The 20,490-nt window shown below is 34.3% G+C and overlaps 1 protein-coding gene across 7 annotated transcripts in view; it reads left to right on the top strand.

Moving 5' to 3' along the window:
• Positions 1-20,490, top strand: part of CNOT6L (CCR4-NOT transcription complex subunit 6 like) — a 113,871-nt gene that overhangs the window by 71,489 nt on the left and 21,892 nt on the right. For all 7 annotated transcript variants that reach the window (XM_049104911.1, XM_025427092.3, XM_025427068.3 and 4 more), the window contains exons 6-9: positions 3,066-3,134; positions 5,779-5,936; positions 8,051-8,205; positions 19,653-19,804. In XM_049104911.1, the coding sequence (XP_048960868.1) occupies positions 3,066-3,134; positions 5,779-5,936; positions 8,051-8,205; positions 19,653-19,804 (534 nt within the window). The remainder of the gene's footprint in view (positions 1-3,065; positions 3,135-5,778; positions 5,937-8,050; positions 8,206-19,652; positions 19,805-20,490) is intronic.

Genomic DNA, 20,490 nt, shown 5'->3' with positions numbered 1-20,490 from the left:
AATGTCTGTCAGATAATTTTAACATCTGAATCATCTCTGTGTTGGTCTCTGCTGATAGTCTTTTTTCACTTAATTTGTGATATTCTAGGCCTTTGGTATGACCAGTGATTTTCAGTTGAATCCTGGTTATTTCAAATGTTAAGTTTGGAGACTCTTGATCCTTTTAAAATCAAATCTCAATTTTAGCAGACAGTTGCCCAGTTTAGATTTAGTATATGGGTTCTGTCAGCTGTTCCTGGCTCAGCTGACACCCTTACTTACCATGGTCAAATGAGGCCCAGTGCTTCTCGTCACTGGAGTGATGGGGTGGGTTGACTCTCTTGGACTCTGCTAGATTTCCACTAGCACATTGAATTACAACTGCCACTGAGTGTAAGTTTCCCACCTAATACTTGCTGCACTTCTTTTTGGCTTCATTGGCCAGAGAAATCATGATTTTCTTGCTGCCCTACTCCCTGCCCCTAATCTATTCCTCATGGCTCCAGGGCTGGTTGCAGGGCTGTCTAGCACCATGTGTGGCATGTATGGGAGATAAAATGGGAGGATTACTGTTTTATCACATTTTAGGTATGATCCTGAGAGAGTTATTACTATGTTAACTACTGTCTCTTCTTTTCTATTCATGAGAACAGACTTATCTTTCATATTAATCCAAATTCTAGTACTGTGTCAGTTTAAACAGTCTTTATTTTATTTTATGGTTTGTCATATCACTGACATTGTAGTTTAATCTTAAGAACATTAAAGTACATGGCACACATGTATATATTATTCTCCTTGTAAAAAATGTTAAATTCCCATTAAGACCAAAATTTTCTTTGACCACTACCTTTAATTGCATGTCCCCTCCATCATAAGTAAATACACTTGTAAGTTGAGTGTGTGTTCTTGTAGGTATTTTTATAGACATTTACATATAAAAATTATGCCAGTAGAATTTGATAATACTACTTTTCCTGTGTGTTTTTAAAATGTTTTCTAATAAAACATATTCTATTTTATCATTATATATATTTTTTAAAGATTTATTTATTAGAGTGTCTGTGTAAGTAGGAGGAGGGGCAGAGTGAGAGAATGAGAGAATCCTCAAGCAGACTCCCTGCTGAGCATGGAGCCAATGGGGTGCTTGATCCCTCACAGGACCCTGAGATCATGACCTGAGCTAAAATCAAGAGTTGGCCACTTAACCAACTGAGTCACTCAGGCACCCCATCATTATATATTTTCTAGTTGTTTTCACTCAGTATTTCTTATATAGCTTTCCATTTTAGCACATTTGTATCTCTGCTTTTTTTTCTTAAACTGTTGCATAGACTTCTGTAAAATGGGTATTAGCCATTTACCCTTGTTTTTGCTGTTATAAACAATAATGTAGTGAATATCTGTTTGAATGCTTTTTTTCAAATAGATAGGTCTGATCCCAGGAAATTAGAATTGCTGAGTCATAGGGACATATATGTTTAAATTTTAAAAGATGATCCAACTTGTCCTCCCAGGTAGCTGTACTAGTTTGTATTCTCACCAGCAGTGTATGCAAGTATTCGTTTTTTATCACCATTATCAATTCTGGTTATATTAAAATTTGGGGGACAATCTGGATAAAGACATGCCCTCTCATCTTTATTTTTCTTGATTACTGGTTAGATACAGTGTTTTTTCATAGGTTTTTGGCTCTTTGGATATTGTCAGTGAATACTACACATTTTACTTATATATTGTGATGAATTAATTAAAATATATTGGCAAAGTTTTGGGAAGCACCAAAATGTCAGCATCACCTTACTGGTTTTATTTTGAGGATTTTTTGATTTCTGAATTTTTAACCATTTCCAGATAAGGAACCCAGCAGCTAGAAAGTTCCTTATTTACACTTCATTGTATTTATATATTGGGCTTTCATTTTTTTTAGATAGTTGTTATGATTGTGGCTTGGCACTCCTGGCAGGCATGATTGTTTTCCAGGATATTCAGTATGTTGATCCAGCTGGATGGTTTGTTCGTCATCTAATGATATCCTTCATTCCTTTCCTGACAAGATATGGAATATGCAAAAGAAAATGTTCATTCCACATTGTGAAAAGTATGGATGCTAAAACATGCATTCTTTAGATAGGCTTTTGGAACACCAAAATGGCTAGTAAAGAGAAGCTTTTAAAGATCTTGGATACTCTGGTCAAAATTTCTGTGGCTGGATGAAGATAAGAGTGTTTTATTCTAAAGGAATACATTTCTCAGCTATTGCATACCCTGGGAAAATCTGCAAACTTGAATCTAATTGTCCTGTAATTGTAAATGTTCTTAAAGGGAAAAAAGTAAAAGGCTAGTTAAATCTTAACTTAGTGAATTTTCTCTCATCTGATAGTTGGGTAGGTTTTAGTTCTATAGTATTGATAACCATATCTGAGTAATTAATGTTTAACCAGTGCCTTCTTTTTTTCTGTGAGAGAGGTGAGGGAGAGAATCCTTTTTCTTTTTTCTTTTTTTTTTTAAGATTTTACTTATTCATGAAAAACACAGAGAGAGAGGCAGAGACATGATAGAGGGAGAAGTAGGCCCCATGCAAGGAGCCCAATGTGGGACTCGATCCTGGGACTAAATGCAAATGCTTAACCGCTGAGCCACCCAGGCATTCCCAAGGGAGAGAATCCTAAGCAGACTCCCTGCTGAAAGCAGAGCCCAACTCGGGGCTTGATCCCAAGCCCCTGAGATCATGACCTGAGCTGAAATCAAGAGCTGGATGCTTAACTGACTGAGCCACCCAGGCACCTCGATCTTACTTAAGGTTTTAAGTAGGTACTTCTCATAAATGCTGTGTAAGTAGAAATGTCAGTAATGAGTTTCCTAATGTTTTCATATATTCATTATGTTTTCAGCATAGGTCTGCTTGAACTTCCTTTGGCTTCTAAATTTTCTTTATGTTTCAGTATTAGATTTTTAAGTCAGTTTGTGGGCCATTAGAGCTGAAGAGAAAACAGAAGTTGATTTGACATTATAAAGTAAATGATACTGATTTTAGAAGCACATGAAATTAACTTATGTTTAAAAAAGATTTTTCTTCTCCCTAGTTCATCCAGAGCAGCTTCCTCCGAGGCCATGGATTACATTAAAAGAACGAGACCAAATTCTGCCATCAGGTAAATAGTTTTCCTTAGTCTTCTTTGAATATTTTCAGAAATACTTGAAATGCATTTGGGCTTTGTAATATAAGTATAATAAACCTTCATTTTTATGTCCACAAGGTAGATGAGCTTACTACTGATGGATAGATTTGAAAATAGAAAACCCATATTAGGGCCACATGTAGGAATCTTCTCTATCTTTCATAGTGATGGAGCTCTTGGTTTTAAAATTATTCCTTATAATGAAGCCTCCCAATAAGAAAATAAATAAAGCCTTCCAAGTGGCATCTTCACACAAAGTATTGGGTGACTTAAAAAGAAAATATGAAAAATAATGAATTTTCTTCCAAAAATTTTAAACTACTTCGGTACTTTATCTATCTTGAGTGGGTAGAGTGATAACACTTATGAAAGAATAATTTAGATTGAGTCTATATTTGCTGTATTGGAAAAAAATATAATACCAGGCCAGTGGCGTAGAAATTGTAGAGCATGAATATTTAATCAATTTAAAGATATGTTAGCATTTCTAGAACTGCAAGGTAGAAAAATATAAAGCCTTCTCTTTTCAGTGGAGACTAATAATGATTAGACATCATTTATAGTGCTTCTTACTGCTTATTAGACATTTTATGATTAGGAATTCTACTTAAAATAAGTTGTTATGAATTAGTATGTTTCCAAATGCCTTCTTTTTAATCACAAGAGTAAGTTTTCATTATATCCAATTTCATTTTAAAATTCACAAATGAAAATTATATTGTTTTAATACGAAGGTTGAACCAGTCACTGAATACTGACACTTAAATTTTTAAAGGGTGAATTGCAGAACTTATTATGTACTTTTTAAGCCCTTCTGTATGTGTGCTTTTTTTTTTTAAAGTTAGAGGATTCAGAAAAAATTACTTGCTTTGAAATTAGGAAATGTAAGAAGTATATCATCTTCATGGTTCTGTTTGCATGTTAATAACACTGAGAAATACCAGCATATACAGTACAATTCTGTTTCTTCCAGGGGCAGTGATCTTAAAACTACCACGTGCTTAGTATCAGCCTTGTTCTAGGAGGCACTGTGTCCGTGTTATGAGTAACACTCCTATTAACAGGATACACATTGATGGTCTGAGTAAAAGGAATACTTAAGGTTTTCTACAAAGCCTTGACATAGATGGATTTATTTTGTTTAGCCTTCCTTAATGCATAATTAATTGTTACCTTTCTGATTATAAAAACACCATATTCTGGTTCTTCAAAGTGATCCCTTTTTGAGCACTAATGAACATAATCTTGAAAAAAAGCCTTCCTAATACTGCATACCTACATTTTCATTAAGAAAAAGAATGACAGAAACATGATTTCATCCATCAGTTGAATTCTCAAAGTAATGTATCCTTGGGTTTTCCTTATTGAAAAATGAGAATGAATTTTTCTCAGGATTTGTTGTACTTTCTTAAGTAGAATCTGAGTGCTAAATAAAGTGGCTTTTATTCCTGGTAAAAGTAGGGAGTAGGGAGATGTTTATAATAACTTACGATTTATAGGTACAAAACGATAATGATTATTTTGTAAGAATCAGTACCAGATAGTGAAAAAGCTGACAGTGTACAAAATGGCCTCCAGTCAGATACCCAGGGAACCACTGAACTGAGTTTCTCTTAATTTTGCCCCCATTTAGCTGAATCTTAACCAACCAACTTCAATCAAGTACTATTACTTTCATTATTTGGATTCCTCACCTTTTATTTAAGTATGTGATTTGCAACAATGCCTGCCCACTATAATCATCTGAGATGCTTTTTAAAAATATGAATTATCTAGACCCTAAATACACTAACTTAATTAGTCTTGAGCAGGGCCTTGGGTATGAGCACTTTTTAAAAATGCTGTACAAAGTGATTCTAATGGGTAGCCTGGATAGAAAATTACTGATAAAAATCAGGGCTTTTCAGGCTAATGTACATGTGATTCACCTGGGGATTTTGTCAACTTTCGGATTCTGACTTAGTAGGTCTTTGTGGTACCAAAGAGACTGCATTTTTGAGTTCCTAGGTGATAACTGATGCTCTTGTTCTTCAGAGCACAAGAATATAAACCTTATTGTCTTTTTAGTTTGGTCACAGTCCTTTTATAATCTAAGGGCATTTTAAAATGAGAATTCAGTTTCAGAAATGGATATATGACTTGGCAAAAAGGATTCACTTATAACTAAACTTTGTTATTAGTCCATATGCTTCTGGCTCAGAGCAGTAAGAGCAGTAAGAGGCTCCCAAAAGTATTAATGTATATTTTTAAAAATTAATGAAATTAGAGCCTTTTAATAAAACTAAAATTTACTTTTGTTCCATTTAGAGTTTGGTCAAAAAATTATGTACAATTAGCATTCAGATTTAGAATTTGAATTTTTGTTAAAATAAATTTCCTAAAAATCTAAAGTATGAACTGTAAGTCTAATTCTAGTAATAGAATTTTGATGTGATGGATTCTAGTGAAGTCTTTGTAGATATAGTTTAACAGAATTTTGCCAACGGCATTCCACAATATTTAGGATAGGTTTGTGTGCCATGTGTGCTTGTGCAGGTATACACATGGTATTTCTTTTTTTAAAAAGTTGCCTAATTTTCTCCCTTTTGTCTTTTGTTTTTTTTCTCCCAATTCTTAGCATCATTCACAGTTATGTGTTACAATGTGTTATGTGATAAATACGCCACCCGGCAGCTATACGGCTATTGCCCATCCTGGGCATTAAACTGGGAATACAGGAAAAAGGGAATTATGGAAGAAATTGTTAACTGTGATGCAGATATCATTAGTCTTCAGGTAAAACTATAGAAATTAGTTGTCTGGGGGCACCTGACTGGCTCAGTTGGTAGAGCATGCAACTCTTGATTTTGGGGTTCAAGTAAGTTCGAGTCCCACATTGGGTGTAGAAATTACTTAAAAATAAAATCATAAAAAAAATTTAAAAAAAGAAATTGAAACTTAAAGGTGAACTTAGTAGTTCTTACTTCTGGGAGAGAGTCTGTATTCAAAACAAAATTCAAAAGGAATTGTTTTCTCTCTTAAAAAGGGCAGTTTTAATAAGCATATAAGACATTTGCGCAGTGAAACTATTTTGCTAAGTATAACCTTCCCCCTATACTCATTTACTATTAAGTGAAAATAATCTTATCCATTATTCATGTTAACAGTTCATCTTATGAAGAGATCATTTGTATTGTAGAAAGAGAAAACTGTAGAAGGTTGTGTCTTAGGAATCTAAATTTAACTTACAGACTCTGTAAAAAAAAAAAGAATTATTTGTTCACTATTCCTTAATGATAAATAAACACTGTAAACATTTAAAAATACTGTGCTATAAATCATGCATTTTTGTGTTATTTTATTTTATTTTTTTTTTCATTTTGTGTTATTTTAAAAACCATATCTGAAATTTAGACATTTGTGTTTTATAACACTTTATTATAATGAATTAAACTGAAGAAGCACCTTTCTGTTGAAATTTGTGTTTTAGCACTTCTTTTCAACACTTAGCTAATGAATAGTCAAGGTTTCTAGATAGTGTTTAGTAATTTTTTCTTAGCAACTTTTCAAAGCATGTTACATGATTATGAAGGTATTTAAAAATTTTAAGTGATATAATTTCATAACTGCTTTTTAGCATAGCCTGAAGAAAGGTATTATTTTTTAAACAACCTTTTATTTTTTTTACTTGAGTAGCTTGATAATTTATGTTGGCTATGGTTCATATAATTTCCTGAGAAATAAAAATCTTCAAACATTAATTTTTCTTCTAAAAACTGAGAACTGACATTAGAATTGGGGGAGAGAAGGAGGCAAAGTCAGCCTTGTTGTAGTTATTTAATTGTCCTTTTTTAAAATTTAGTATTCGCGGTAATAATAGCCTCACATTCTTCTAAGCATAGTTTGAAGGATAAAAATGTCATAATTTAAGAAGCATTTTTTTATTGTAAAGGTAATAAGGTAATACTGTAGAATAAAATGTTCATTCTAGAAAAATTGAATATTTTGGAAAAAATATAAAGAATGATGGAGGAAAACACCTAATGTCATAATCCAAAAATAGTTTCTCTGTTAAAACTTCTGAAATATTTATTGCACGTATTTTTTAATTCAATTTTCCTATTTATTTACAGATCTATTTTCAAAATAGATTTGAGATCAAACTATTGTACTTAATGCACTTTCTATATTACTAAAATTCTTCATGCCGATTCATTATATGAATAATTATTTATTGATTTAGCATTTTCTCTATGTCTGAAATTTAGGCTATTTATTAGTTTTTACTGTTATAAAATCATGTTATGAGCATTATCATATAAATCATTATCTTCACATTTGATTATCTCATTTGGAAAGATTGGTTAAAAAATTTTATTGGTCAAGAATAAAATAGTCTAACTTAAAAGTACTGGATTAACAGGGACCATTGGAATGATTGGTGTTCAGGTACCTAAAAATTCCTTAGAGTAGAACTTTTTCTTGATAGATCTTAAACTTCTCACTTTTGGGTATCATTCCTTTCTATCACAGTTGAGAAAGATAAATAATTTTAAATATTATACCTCTGTATAAAATTGACTATTCCCTACTGCTTAATCTGTAATATGTCCAGTTTTACCAGTTTTGATAAATTGAAGTATGGTAGAATGAACTCTAAACTGGGACAAAAGAGAGTTGGGACCAGCTAGCCATGTGAGCAAGAAAAATCATACCAACAGTTCAGGTTCTTTGAGTTTTAAAAGCTGCCATTGTGAAATGGCTGCTGCTAGGAATAAGGTTAGAATAGATAATATTTGTTATGTGAATTATTTTAACTTAGTCACATTTTACTCATAATGCTGAATATTTTTATATCTTAATCAGAGTTTTCCTCTGTCATGTTGATGACAACTTTTCTTTCACCTCAGGAAGTGGAAACAGAGCAATACTTCACTCTCTTTCTGCCAGCATTGAAGGAGCGTGGATACGATGGATTTTTTTCCCCAAAGTCACGTGCCAAAATCATGTCTGAGCAGGAGAGAAAGCATGTGGATGGTTGTGCAATATTCTTCAAAACAGAAAAGTGAGTTAAGGAAACAAAGCATAATAGTGCATACTTATTTCTTTAACACACAAATTAGCAAAAAGTTAGAAAGCAAGAGATGTAAAAATTAAAAACTCTTGGTAATGTTATATTTCTTAGGCTGTGTATTAGAATTAAGAATCTTTATTTTACTTAATGCTTTATTGCCAAATTACATAAAAATTTTGAGAGGTGTATACTTGAGTATAGTGTTAGCATGGTATTTCCAAATATGTTTTCATGAAGTAAAATACTAGTTCTAGTATAAAAAAAGAAAGCATAGTACATTTTAAGATTTGAAATGAGTGGTCTGAGTCTTTCTGTGATTTTTGTTTTGAGGTTGGCTTTTTTTAGAAACCTTAATTTTATTAACCTTTTTCAATTCACATTTCATATATTTAATCATTTATTCACTAAATGTTTACTGAACATTTGCTTTATGACAGGTGCTGTGCTAGTAAAAAAAAAAAAAGACACAAAGACAAGAGACATAGTTCCTTATCCCACTCAGAGCTCTAGTCTAGTAGGAAAGGGTAATCATATAAGAAAATCAAAGTAAAAAAAGTATATTTAAGATGGAGATTGGCATAGATAGATGAGGGAGGATGGAAGAGAAACACAGCCTATGGAGGTGGAGAATTAAAGGATTGAGATAGGACAATGGAAAACAGTCATCAGACACACAGAAAACAGGATTTGTGTTTTTTGGGGGGTTAATATGGTTGATTAAGTCAGCGGTGAGAATATTCTGAATCTGCTTAATAAAATACGCAAATGATCTTGTAGAAGCCTTTGTTATCTTGTGTACACTGGATTTAGGAACCTGCATTTCCTACTTGAGGGTGTAGAGCCACAACACACTCAGAAAGCGGTCTTCTTTTGAGTGCTGGCTGAGCCTGAATGCTACAGGCATATTCCTTAGTTATCATCTTGAGGAAAAGAGAGGAACATATTTTTGCCTCAGAAAGGCTGCCAGTTTTAGAGTGGAAAATATGAAGGAATCTCCAATAGAAGACTGAAATGTGTAAAGTCCGATCGAGGTTAAATCCTATGGTTAATAATTTGGGTTTGATATGTTAGATAGGGAATCATCTACTTATAGGATAAGCATATACTGTATTCCAGTATTGTCCCTTTATTAGTACCAGTTATAACAAAGCCAGTTACATGTTTTATTGATACAGGCATATTACTAGCATGTTATGTTAAGTATATGAATTAAGTGAATTTGAAAGTATCTTTCAAATACTTGGCCTACTTTTCTCATTTATTTGTACCTACTTCCCTATATTTTTTGTGAATTTTTGTTTATTTTACTCTCTGAATTTTGAATAGAGATATTCTCATTTTGGCTAATAATTAGTACATAGCCCCTAAAGTATTTGAGGTTAGAATATACTAAATTCTTCTAGTTGGTGATTTTTGTTTTATGAATTTCAGAATAACAATAGATACTACTTCGTAGTAATGTTAGGCCTTTTATTTTATGGATTCTCTTATTTAATTTTTATTTTTATTTATTTTTATTTTTTTATAATTTCTTTTAAATTTATTTATGATAGTCACGCAGAGAGAGAGAGAGAGAGAGGCAGAGACACAGGCAGAGGGAGAAGCAGGCTCCATGCAGGGAGCCCAACGTGGGATTCGATCCCGGGTCTCCAGGGTCACGCCCTGGGCCAAAGGCAGGCTCTAAACCGCTGCACCACCCAGGGATCCCCTCTTATTTAATTTTTAAAGCAAGCCTCAGAGCTAGAGGTAGAAGTGTATCCTCATTTTTATAGATGAGGAAACCAAGGTACAGAAAGTAGTATGGCTCCATAGTCAGTGCTTTTAACCATAGTGCTAAACTTTAATTTTTAGGTTTCTTGTTGATCTTCCATTATTGCTTGTATGTCTTAGAAGGTTACCTCACTTAGAAAAATTACCTTGAATTTGTTGTTTGTTACCTATATTCATATATACATTTACTCCAAACACCATAATTGAAAAAAGAGTACTGGTAATATTAACATAAAACATCAAGTTCTTTTTCCATTTGCCATTGTTTCTTCCCAAAGGAAGATAATATAATTTTTATCATTCCCTTCACAATTTGAGAGGAAAATCTAAAATGCCTTGATAATTTACTAGAGATGATTAACTAACAAATATGACTATTGTCTAGGGGAACTTTAAACAATTAAGTATTTGAAAATCGATGCTTGAATTATTAAAAATGCTATGAGTTAGTTAAGGGATGAACACATAGGAAATACTTAGGTGCATCATTAGATTTTCTTCCAGACATCAACTCTTTTTGCCTGAATAATAACCTGGATCTAGTAACAGATTAATATCTTTATTATATTCTCTTCTGAGTAGTATCAAATAGTTGTTGATGTCATAGGACCTAACTATCCAATGCCAAACTATTTGAAATTTAATACAAAGTATACTACCATGTTTATTCTACTCTTCCTTCAGGTTGGAGACATAATACAATGCAAAGAAAAGAATTGTGAAGCCTGGTGGTTCTCCTACTTATGTAGCTATATAACCTTGAATGAGTCACTTACCCTTTCCGGGCTTATTTCCTCATTTGTATATATTTGTATATTACCATCTAAGATAATTTTTTTTTAATTTTTATTTATTTATGATAGTCACAGAGAGAGAGAGAGGCAGAGACGCAGGCAGAGGGAGGAGCAGGCTCCATGCACCAGGCCCCGATGTGGGATTCGATCCCGGGTCTCCAGGATCGCGCCCTGGGCCAAAGGCAGGCGCCAAACCGCTGCGCCACCCAGAGATCCCTTTTTTTTTTTTTCAATTTTTTAAAAAAATGTATTTATGATAGTCACAGAGAGAGAGAGAGAGAGAGAGAGGCAGAGACATAGTAGGCAGAGGGAGAAGCAAGCTCCATGCACCGGGAGCCCGATGTGGGATTCGATCCCGAGTCTCTAGGATCGCGCCCTGGGCCAAAGGCAGGCACCAAACCGCTGCGCCACCCAGGGATCCCAATTTCTTTATGTAGTTAACAAAACTGACAAAGTCAAAATATAGCTGTAGGAAGAGTACTTAAAGTCTCATTCTTCTAAAACCCCAGAGTATCTCATAATTCCTAATCTTCATTGATGACAGTTTTTCCCTTTGTGGAAGATGGTGGTACAGAGTAGGTAATAATAAATAGAAACTATAATAATTACTGTTTTTAGCAAAATGCTATAATAAGAATTTCTTCTCTATTTCTAAAATAGAATACAATAAAATAATATACTTGTAGTATATTCATTGTAGTTTAGTCTTCGGGGTTTCAGAAAGCACTTTAAGATTTGGCAGGACCTTTTGGTTATCATGACAAATTTTTTTGGGTGGTTAGATGCATGGATACCAGAAAATAAAAGTTTCAATTCATAAAATTCTAGAAGTCAACTTTTGCTTGTCCTTTATCTCAGTAACTATTATTTTAAGTGCAAAGTATTTTATAAACTACATAGATGGATTTTTTTGTTCTTGTGTGTGTACAGAAAGACTGCTACTATAGATAACTTTTTTAGACTCAGAAACTTAAATTTCCTCTTACCATATTTTGTCTGTATACTTAGCAGTTAGTAGAAATGGGCTTGGATCCAGATGCAGAGTTGAAAATGGAGAAATTGAAATTGAAAATGGAGAAAAATGGAGACGAAGATCTAGATAATAGACTTATTTGCTGTTCCTGAAGTCTTATATATTGTTTTGCTTGCTCATAGTTGACATTCACCAATGATTTAATCACATCACAGCCCATAAAATTACTTCTAGATCACAAGCTAGGGAAAAAAATGAATTATCTCATTGTTCTGTTTGAAGCACTGTTTTGGACATGTTTTTCCTGTATTTGAAAGATTCAACCTAATAATCTTTCTCAAATCATGTAAGAAGGGTGTGGGGTCTTTGGTTTTTGATTATGTCAGTCTTTATTATATATGATGTCTTTATGCCCATTTAACTTTCATATAAGACTTTCAGGAGGTAAATAGGAGAATTCTTAGACTGAAAAAAAAGCATGAAGATTAATGCTTATAGCATCTGTGTTCTACATATACAATAGGAATGATAAAATGAATTTAAATAAAGACAAGTTACAAGATTTTACATGTTACCAAGGCTTGATGGTTTAGATTAGTGAGTGAAAAGTAACTATAAACCAGTATGTTTTATTCCAAACATCTAATAGAAGGAATGAGGAAGATATCCCTGTATGTCAAAATGTCACCTATGAGACAAAGTCAAAGCATAGCGGAGTGTGTTTGGTTATGTGTTGGAGGGGAAATTAAGAAATAGTATTAGTAAGGTAGTATGGATGGAATATGGATAATTATTTCTTATTATATTATGAATATATTATAAATACAGTGTAACACAAAAACAAGACAAATTGTAGGAGACGGCAATGATCTGCACTAGTGCTGGAGATTTTCTTAGAGTACCTGAAAAGTTTTTACCATTCAAGAAGCATATCTTGCTCTTAATTCTCACTGTAAAGAAGGAACTTTCTTTGATTGCTTAGTTCTCAGCTATCTCTTTGGTTCTTCAACTACTGGTGAAGGGGCATTTGGATGGTGCAGTTGGTTAAGCATCTAACTCTTGGTTTCAGCTCATCAGGGTTGTGAGATGAAGGCCTGCATCAGGCTCTGCACTCTGCTTGGAGTCTATTTAGGATGCTCTCTCCCTCTGCCCTTCCTCCTCCACCCCCACCCCCACATGTGTGCTTGCTCTCTCTCTAATAAGTAAATCTAAAAAACAAAACAAATAATTGGTGAAGCTGAAATGATAAGATTCAAGAATGTGACCCTGTCCTCTTTCGTATTTGTAAGGGCCAAGGAAGGGAGTGTTAGTTATAAGGATGTACATACTATACTTTGTTCAGGAAAACTGTGTTTATTTTTATGAACTTTTTGAAGCCACAGACATTAAAAAACATACTTTAAGAAGATTGGAAGTAAAAGTCAAAAGTGAGGCAATACAATCATTAATTATACCAATTAGGAAGTAAGTTGAAGGGTAGGTAGAAGCATGTCATAAACTGAATAATTGTTCAGGATTCATTTTTAAATGAAGAAAAGTCAGTAACCAAGCATGTATTTTAAAAACAAGTTGGCTGAATCTGTGATCTTTGCTAAGAAGACTAAGAAAAAGCAGAGGCTTGGTGAAAATGCTTAGGCAATGAGAAGGATATTTTAAATACCATGCACTGTAAAGAAGGGATATACCCATTGTGAATTGTATAATCACTAATTGAGGATCAAGGTAAAAAACAGCTGTACAACTTCTATTTTGCTTTCATGATCTCTATTGAGAATTATCTTCAAAGTGGAAAGACTAAAGACGAAGTGAAGAGGAGATTGGTAAGCCAAGAGTCACTAAACTGCCTGAACTAGTTAGGTTTCCAAATCAAGATAATTACATTCCGTGGTAATAAAAGATCTTGCAAAAGTATGACTACAGAGCTGACATGGGTAATCTATTATGAATCTTGAAGTGTAGGAGAAGTTCCTAGGATATTGAAAATGAACAAACCCATGTTATTTTTCAAAAAGATAAGGTAGTTTGATGTTCCCCAATGGAAGGGAGCAGGAAAGAAATCAAATTGGGCGTAGAAAACAGAATTGTGTTATAAGCCTACAGCCTCAGCTGATCCTGCCTGTTAGCTTTGGAGCTGAAATGGTCTGTGAGAGTTAACCCAGGAGGGATCAAAATCCCTAAACTTTTATCTTTTGCTTTCGATATATAACTGGATGTAGATCACTCCTGGAAGTACTTGACCTTGAGTGAGGTAGCTTTTTGCAGCTGGAGCAATTCCTGAAGGGTTGATGAGGAATCTGGACAGTGTGTTTCATATTCATCCCTTTGCAAAGTTTTTGCAAGTTATAGGATTAAAACATACGAAGTACCTATCACAAGTTTTTTTTTAAGATTTTATTTATTTATTCATGAGAGACAGAGAGAGGGGGGCAGAGACATAGGCAGAGGGAGTGGCAGGCTCCATGCAGGGAGCCTGATGTAGGACTTGATCCTGGGACTCCAGCATCACTGCTCGAGCCGAAGGCAGATGCTTAACTGCTTAGCCACCCAGGTATCCCCCTATCACAATTTTGACACAAAGTAGATATATCCTCAGTAATGGGCAGCATGTATTATTTTTATTATTGGTTCTGTCCTATTGAGAATTTCGATTATTTAAGGGAAGACCAATAAACACACATAAGATTTGTGAAAACCAAAAGGAGGGAGGGATATTTAATCTTTTAGAAAAAAAGAATGAAGCTTCAAGTGTCCTAATCAGTGACTTCTCTGACATCAGCAATAGCAAATTTTTTCTAAATAGGTCTCCTGAGTCAAAGAAAATAAAAGCAAAAATAAATTATTAGGGCTATATCAAAATGAAAACTTCTGCACAGCAAAGGAAATAATCAATAGAACTAAGAGGTAAACTATAGAATGAGGAAAGATATTTGCAAATGACATATCGGATAAAGGGTTAGTATCCAAAATATATAAAGAACCATACAACTCAACACCCCAAAATACCAAATAATCCAATTAAAAAATGGGTACAAGACATGAACAAATATTTCTGAAAGATGACATACAAATGGCCAATAGGCACATGAAAAGATGCTCATTGTCACTTATCAAGGAAATACAAGTTAAAACTACAATGAAATGTCACCTCACACTTGTCAGAATGCCCAAAATCAACAACACAAGAAGGAACAGGTGTTGGTGAGGATGTGGAGAAAGAGGAATCCTCTTACACTGTTGGTGGGAATGCAAACTGGTGCAACCACTCTGGAAAACAGTATGGAAGTTCTTCAAAAGGTTAAAAATAGAACTACCCTATGATCTAGCAGTTGCACTACTGAATATTTCTGAAAGAATACAAAAAACACTAGTTCAGAGGGATGCATTTTACACCTATGTTTATAGAAGCACTATGTACAATAGCCAAGATATAGAAGCAGACCAGGTGTCCATTGATTGACGAAGAAAGAAAGATTTGGGGTGTGTGTGTGTATCTGTGTATGTAATGGAATATTATTCAGCCACGAAAATGAATGAAATCTTGCCATTTGCAAGGACATGTATGGAGCTAGAGATTATTAAACTAAGTGAAATAAATCAGAGGAAGACAAACACCATATGATTTCACTCATATGTGGTATTTAAGAAACAAAACAAATAAGCAAAGGGAGGAGAAAGATAAACCAAGAAACAGACTCTTTAACTAAAGAGAAGAAACTGATGGTTACCAGAGGGGAGGGAGATAAGTGGGCGGATGGGTGAAATAGGTGATGGCTGTAAGGGAGTACATTTATGATAAGCACTGGGTGACATATGGAATTGTTGAATCACTATATCATACACCTAAAACTAATACAACACTGTGTATATTAACTGGAATTAAAATAAAAATTTTAAAAAATAACAAAGTATCCTTAATATGAGTGGCTTAATGAGAGTGGCTGAACTAATGAATAGAAAGTCATGAAATGATACTCAACAGAAATAAAGTGGCTACACTTAGATTATTAAGGGAAGGGAAAGAGTGAGGGATACAGTCATTTGAGAGTACAGAAAAATATTTATGTGAAAATGTTCATAATGGCATTAGTTATAATAGCTCAAATCAGAAGCAATTTAAATGTCTGCCACAGAATGTTAAATTATGGTGAGTCTGTATAGTGAACTATAATACATTTCATATATACTGGTTTTGAATATTTAATTTTATAAGTCCTTCTGATAGAATGTTTATTAATAAACCAGAATATAAAATTATAGAGTATTATAATTGTATAGGAATATTTGCATGAAAATGCATGGAGAAAGGTCTGGGGAAATATATTGACTTGTTAGGATATTTGGTTGCAGGTAACTCTCAATTTTCTTTGTATTTTTCCTTGTTCCCAAATCTGTGCAATATGTATATTGCACATTTTTTCCCCACTTATTTGTTGATAAGCATTTATGAAATGCGGAACTGAAGAGACCTGGTTTAAGAGGGAAAAAGTCCAGGAAGTTTTAGTTACATCTTAGTTCTCATTTGGTTTATGATTAATATGGCTTTCCCCAAAGTGCAGTTTCAGTCTTTATTAACAAAAATACGGTCCAAAATGAAGACCTCACTACTTCATTTATGCCCAATTCTAGATACTGTACCTTTGGGAAAACTTGAGATGTTCAGGTGAACAACTGTCTCACACCATATATCATGTAAAGAATTGGCCATTTCTGGGACACCTGGATGGCTCAGTGGTTGAGCATATGCCTTTGGCTTAGGTCGTGATCCTGGAGCCTGGATATCGAATACCCTATCGGGTTCTCTGCAGGCAGCCTGCTTCTCCCTCTGCCTATGTCTCTTCCTCTCTCTCTCTCTCTGTCTCTCATGAATAAATAAATATTTTTTAAAAATTGGCCATTTCTTAGAAAAGATGTGATTGGATATTTAAAGTAGTGGCAAGTAGAAGAGATACTAGGTTTTATTCTATATTTGCTTAAGGAAAATATCTAGATCTAGATTAAATGGAAGTTAGGTACGGGGAAACAAATTTTAGTTAACAAAGACATTTCTAACTATTAGATACCCCCCTCCCTCATAACAACCTGACTTTGGTAGAAGTAAAATATTCCAGTACTAACAATATTACCATTAAGCAGGATTTTTATACTTTTTTTTTTTAGACATGCCTTTATTTATTTATTTTTTTAATTTTTATTTATTTATGATAGTCACACACACACAGAGACACAGAGAGAGAGAGAGACAGAGGCACAGGCAGAGGGAGAAGCAGGCTCCATGCACCGGGAGCCTGACGTGGGATTCGATCCCGGGTCTCCAGGATCACGCCCTGGGCCAAAGGCAGGCACCAAACCCCTGCGCCACCCAGGGATCCCCGGAATTTTATACTTTTAAAAAAATATATTTTATTTATTTATTCATGAGAGACACACAGAGGCGGAGACACAGGCAGAGGGAGAAGCAGGCTCCATGCAGGGAGCCCAATGTGGGACTCGATCCCGGAACTTGAGCCAAAGGCAGATGGTCAACCACTGAGCCACCCAGGTGTCCCTTTTTATACTTTCTTACAAGGTTCCTGTAAATACACCTTAAGAGTTCTGTAAATATTTAGAATATATTTCAAAAAGTAAATACAAATAAATTATAATTTTAAAATAATATATTCACTCAAATATTTCAAATACCTATTTTTAACACTTTGGAAATTAATAAATATGTTTTGGATGTGCTGCTTAGTTGAATTGTTTTGGTGTAGACCTCTGAATCAAGTTTTTACCTACATGCTAAGGTTTTCTGAGTTCAAGGTCAGTTATTTGCAAATTATATCTGTGTGTCTCTGTGGATCAGGATTTTTATTAATACTTTATAACCCAAACAAAAATGCAGAAATACTACTCAGCCATTAGAAACGACAAATACCCACCATTTGCTTGGACGTGGAGGGACCTGGAGGGTATTATGCTGAGTGAAATAAGTCAATCGGAGAAGGACAAACATTATATGGTCTCATTCATTTGGGGAATATAAAAATTAGTGAAAGGGAATGAAAAGGAGAGGAGAGAAAATGAGTGAAAATATCAGTCCCTGAGGGTGACAAAACATGAAAGATACCTAATTCTGGGAAATGAAGGGGTAGTGGAAGGGGAAGTAGGCAGGGGGTTGGAATGACTGGGTGATGGGCACTGAGCAGGGCACTTGGCAGGATGAGCACTGGGTGTTATGCTGTATGTTGGCAAATTGAACTCCAATAAATTAAAAAAAAAATATACAGTACAGCCTGTAGAAAAATAATCTTCCAAGAGGAAAGAAAGACATGGTTTCCAGAGAAGACTCTTAAGCATTTTGAATGAATAAAAGAGGTTCTGCTTACGAAAAAGCAGAAATAAGTTGGATGCAGGGACTGATAACAAGACTATGATCTATACCCTTCGATTTGAAATTTTTATACTCATAAAAACGTATTGTTTTCAGTGATTGATTTAGTCAAACATAATACTTTATGTACGAGAATCTTACCAGAAATTGTTTGAAAAAGATGTTCTGCTTAGATGTTTGGAAAAGTCTGGTATGGAGGATCGTCAAGTCTACCTAGAGCATACTTTGAATCTTCCTTCTCTTTATTACTCTTGCCCTTGTTCTTCTCCGTGCATGAGAACTTCAGAATTGGGGCAGGGAAAGGAGTACTGTTTTTATCTAGCACAGTGTCCTGCAGCATAGTAAGATTTTAGTCTGTATTTATAAAGAGATGAATACATGCTTCAGTTTCAAAGCTAGGAGGAAGATGGGGTGGAAGCCTGTTAAAAGAACAAAGGTGTCTTCTGTCCACATAGTACTTAGGGAAAAGTAATTATATTTAGTTGGTTTTGGCCATTTATAAATATCTTACAAACCTAATAAAACTAGGCTGTAAGTGGTTAAATGGCTTGCCCTAAAGTCATACTGCTATTAAATGTCAGTGCTAGATTCAATTCTATTAAGTCCTATAAATCTACAATACTTAGTTTGGAAGTAAAGAAAGAAAATACTATTCATGCAGAAACTATACAGGGAGAGTCATTTTTCACCTTATAGAAGCTGTCTTTCTGAACCCTTACATATGTGAGAAAGTATGTATTCCACCTTTTTATACTATAAAAAGTATTCCACCTTTTTATAGTAAAGATCAGATGAAAAGATTGGCTTCTCCTTAGTTGAGATATGGGTGTGACAAATAACTTTTTTGTGTGTGTGACAAATATCTTTTTTTTTTTTAAAGATTTTATTTATTTATCCATGAGAGAGACAGAGAAAGAGAAAGAGAGAAAGAGGCAGAGACACAGGCAGAGGGAGAAGCAGGCTCCATACAGGGAGCCTGACCTGGGACTCAATCCCAGGTGTCCAAGATCATGCCCTGGGCTGAAGGTGGCGCTAAACCGCTCGGCCACCGAGGCTGCCCTGTGACAGATATCTTGATGTGGTAAGAATAAAACTGCAAACAGCAGGGTAGTTAAATTTTATTTTGTTCTTTTTCATTAATCTATTGACTAGTTAAGGTTGTGTTCACCTTTAAATATCAGAAAGTTTATCAGAAAGTTCTAACAATAGCTTAAAGAAATGAGAGAAGGGCAATTTTCTCACATCAGTCCAGAACTGGTTCAGCTGCTTCCCAGTCCATAGTGGGTTAGCTTTTGCCCTCCTGCTTCTTACCACATGGATAAACATATAAAAGGGCAAAGAGATATGTATGCAGTCTTTGCTAGGTGGCACTTCTTATGTCCCCCTGGCCAGGACTAATGCATGTCCCCTTGCAGATGGAAAATGACTAGGGAGATAGTGAACAGTGTATCTTTTGCTCCCTCATTTAATGTCTTTCAGCATGATAGTCCAGGTATCTACTATTACACTAATAATGCATTGTGCCTTTTAGATTTACATTGGTGCAAAAGCATACAGTGGAATTTAACCAAGTGGCAATGGCTAATTCAGATGGATCCGAAGCTATGCTGAACAGAGTGATGACAAAAGATAATATTGGTGTCGCTGTGGTATTAGAGGTCCACAAGGAACTATTTGGAACAGGTGAGTGCAGTTTAAAATATTCTTACTAAAAATAAATACCATCTCATGCTTTCCCATCTCAAACAAGTACACAGACTCTTGCTTATTTATTGCACAGTTATTTTTTTTCTTTTTGTCTTTAAGAAAGCTTAAGGGAAATGGGCAGGAAAATAGGACTAATTATGTAAACCATCATATATATCTAGGGATATTACTTACCAGGTAATCTGTAAAAAGGAAAGTCTTTAATATGCCATTATTTCCAAAAGGCTATTTAAAGTAGGAAATGCTTAGTTGGCTCAGTTTGGAAATTATAATGAGTTGGTTCTCTTTTTAACCATATTTTTAGCTTCTTGAGTGCGAAATCTTTTATCTTTAAGGTTAAGTACTTGGCAAGTTTTCTCTAATTTCTTTGTTATATCTCAGTCATTACTGGGATAAGAGCAGGATCTTTTATCTACCTGGTAGTTATCTTTTGCATTTTAGATTATTTATAGCTTCCTTCAAAGTCAGAAACTCAATATGTACTTTGCATATCCAGACCTTTTTTTCCCCTTTCTCCTGCCTGCCTTTGAGCATTTCACTGTTTACTTAATTAGTATATTTTAGGCAAGAGCAAGGAGATGTTAAGACCACATTAGGGCTTTATTTGTAAACTTTTTTTAAAATACTTATCATAGAAGAAAAGATGTTTGTCTTGAGTATTG

Source organism: Canis lupus, chromosome 32, assembly GCF_003254725.2.
Source record: "Canis lupus dingo isolate Sandy chromosome 32, ASM325472v2, whole genome shotgun sequence".
Taxonomy (NCBI): Eukaryota; Metazoa; Chordata; class Mammalia; order Carnivora; family Canidae; genus Canis; species Canis lupus.
Note: the sequence above shows the minus strand (reverse complement) of the source record. Positions and strands in the feature narration are given on the sequence as shown.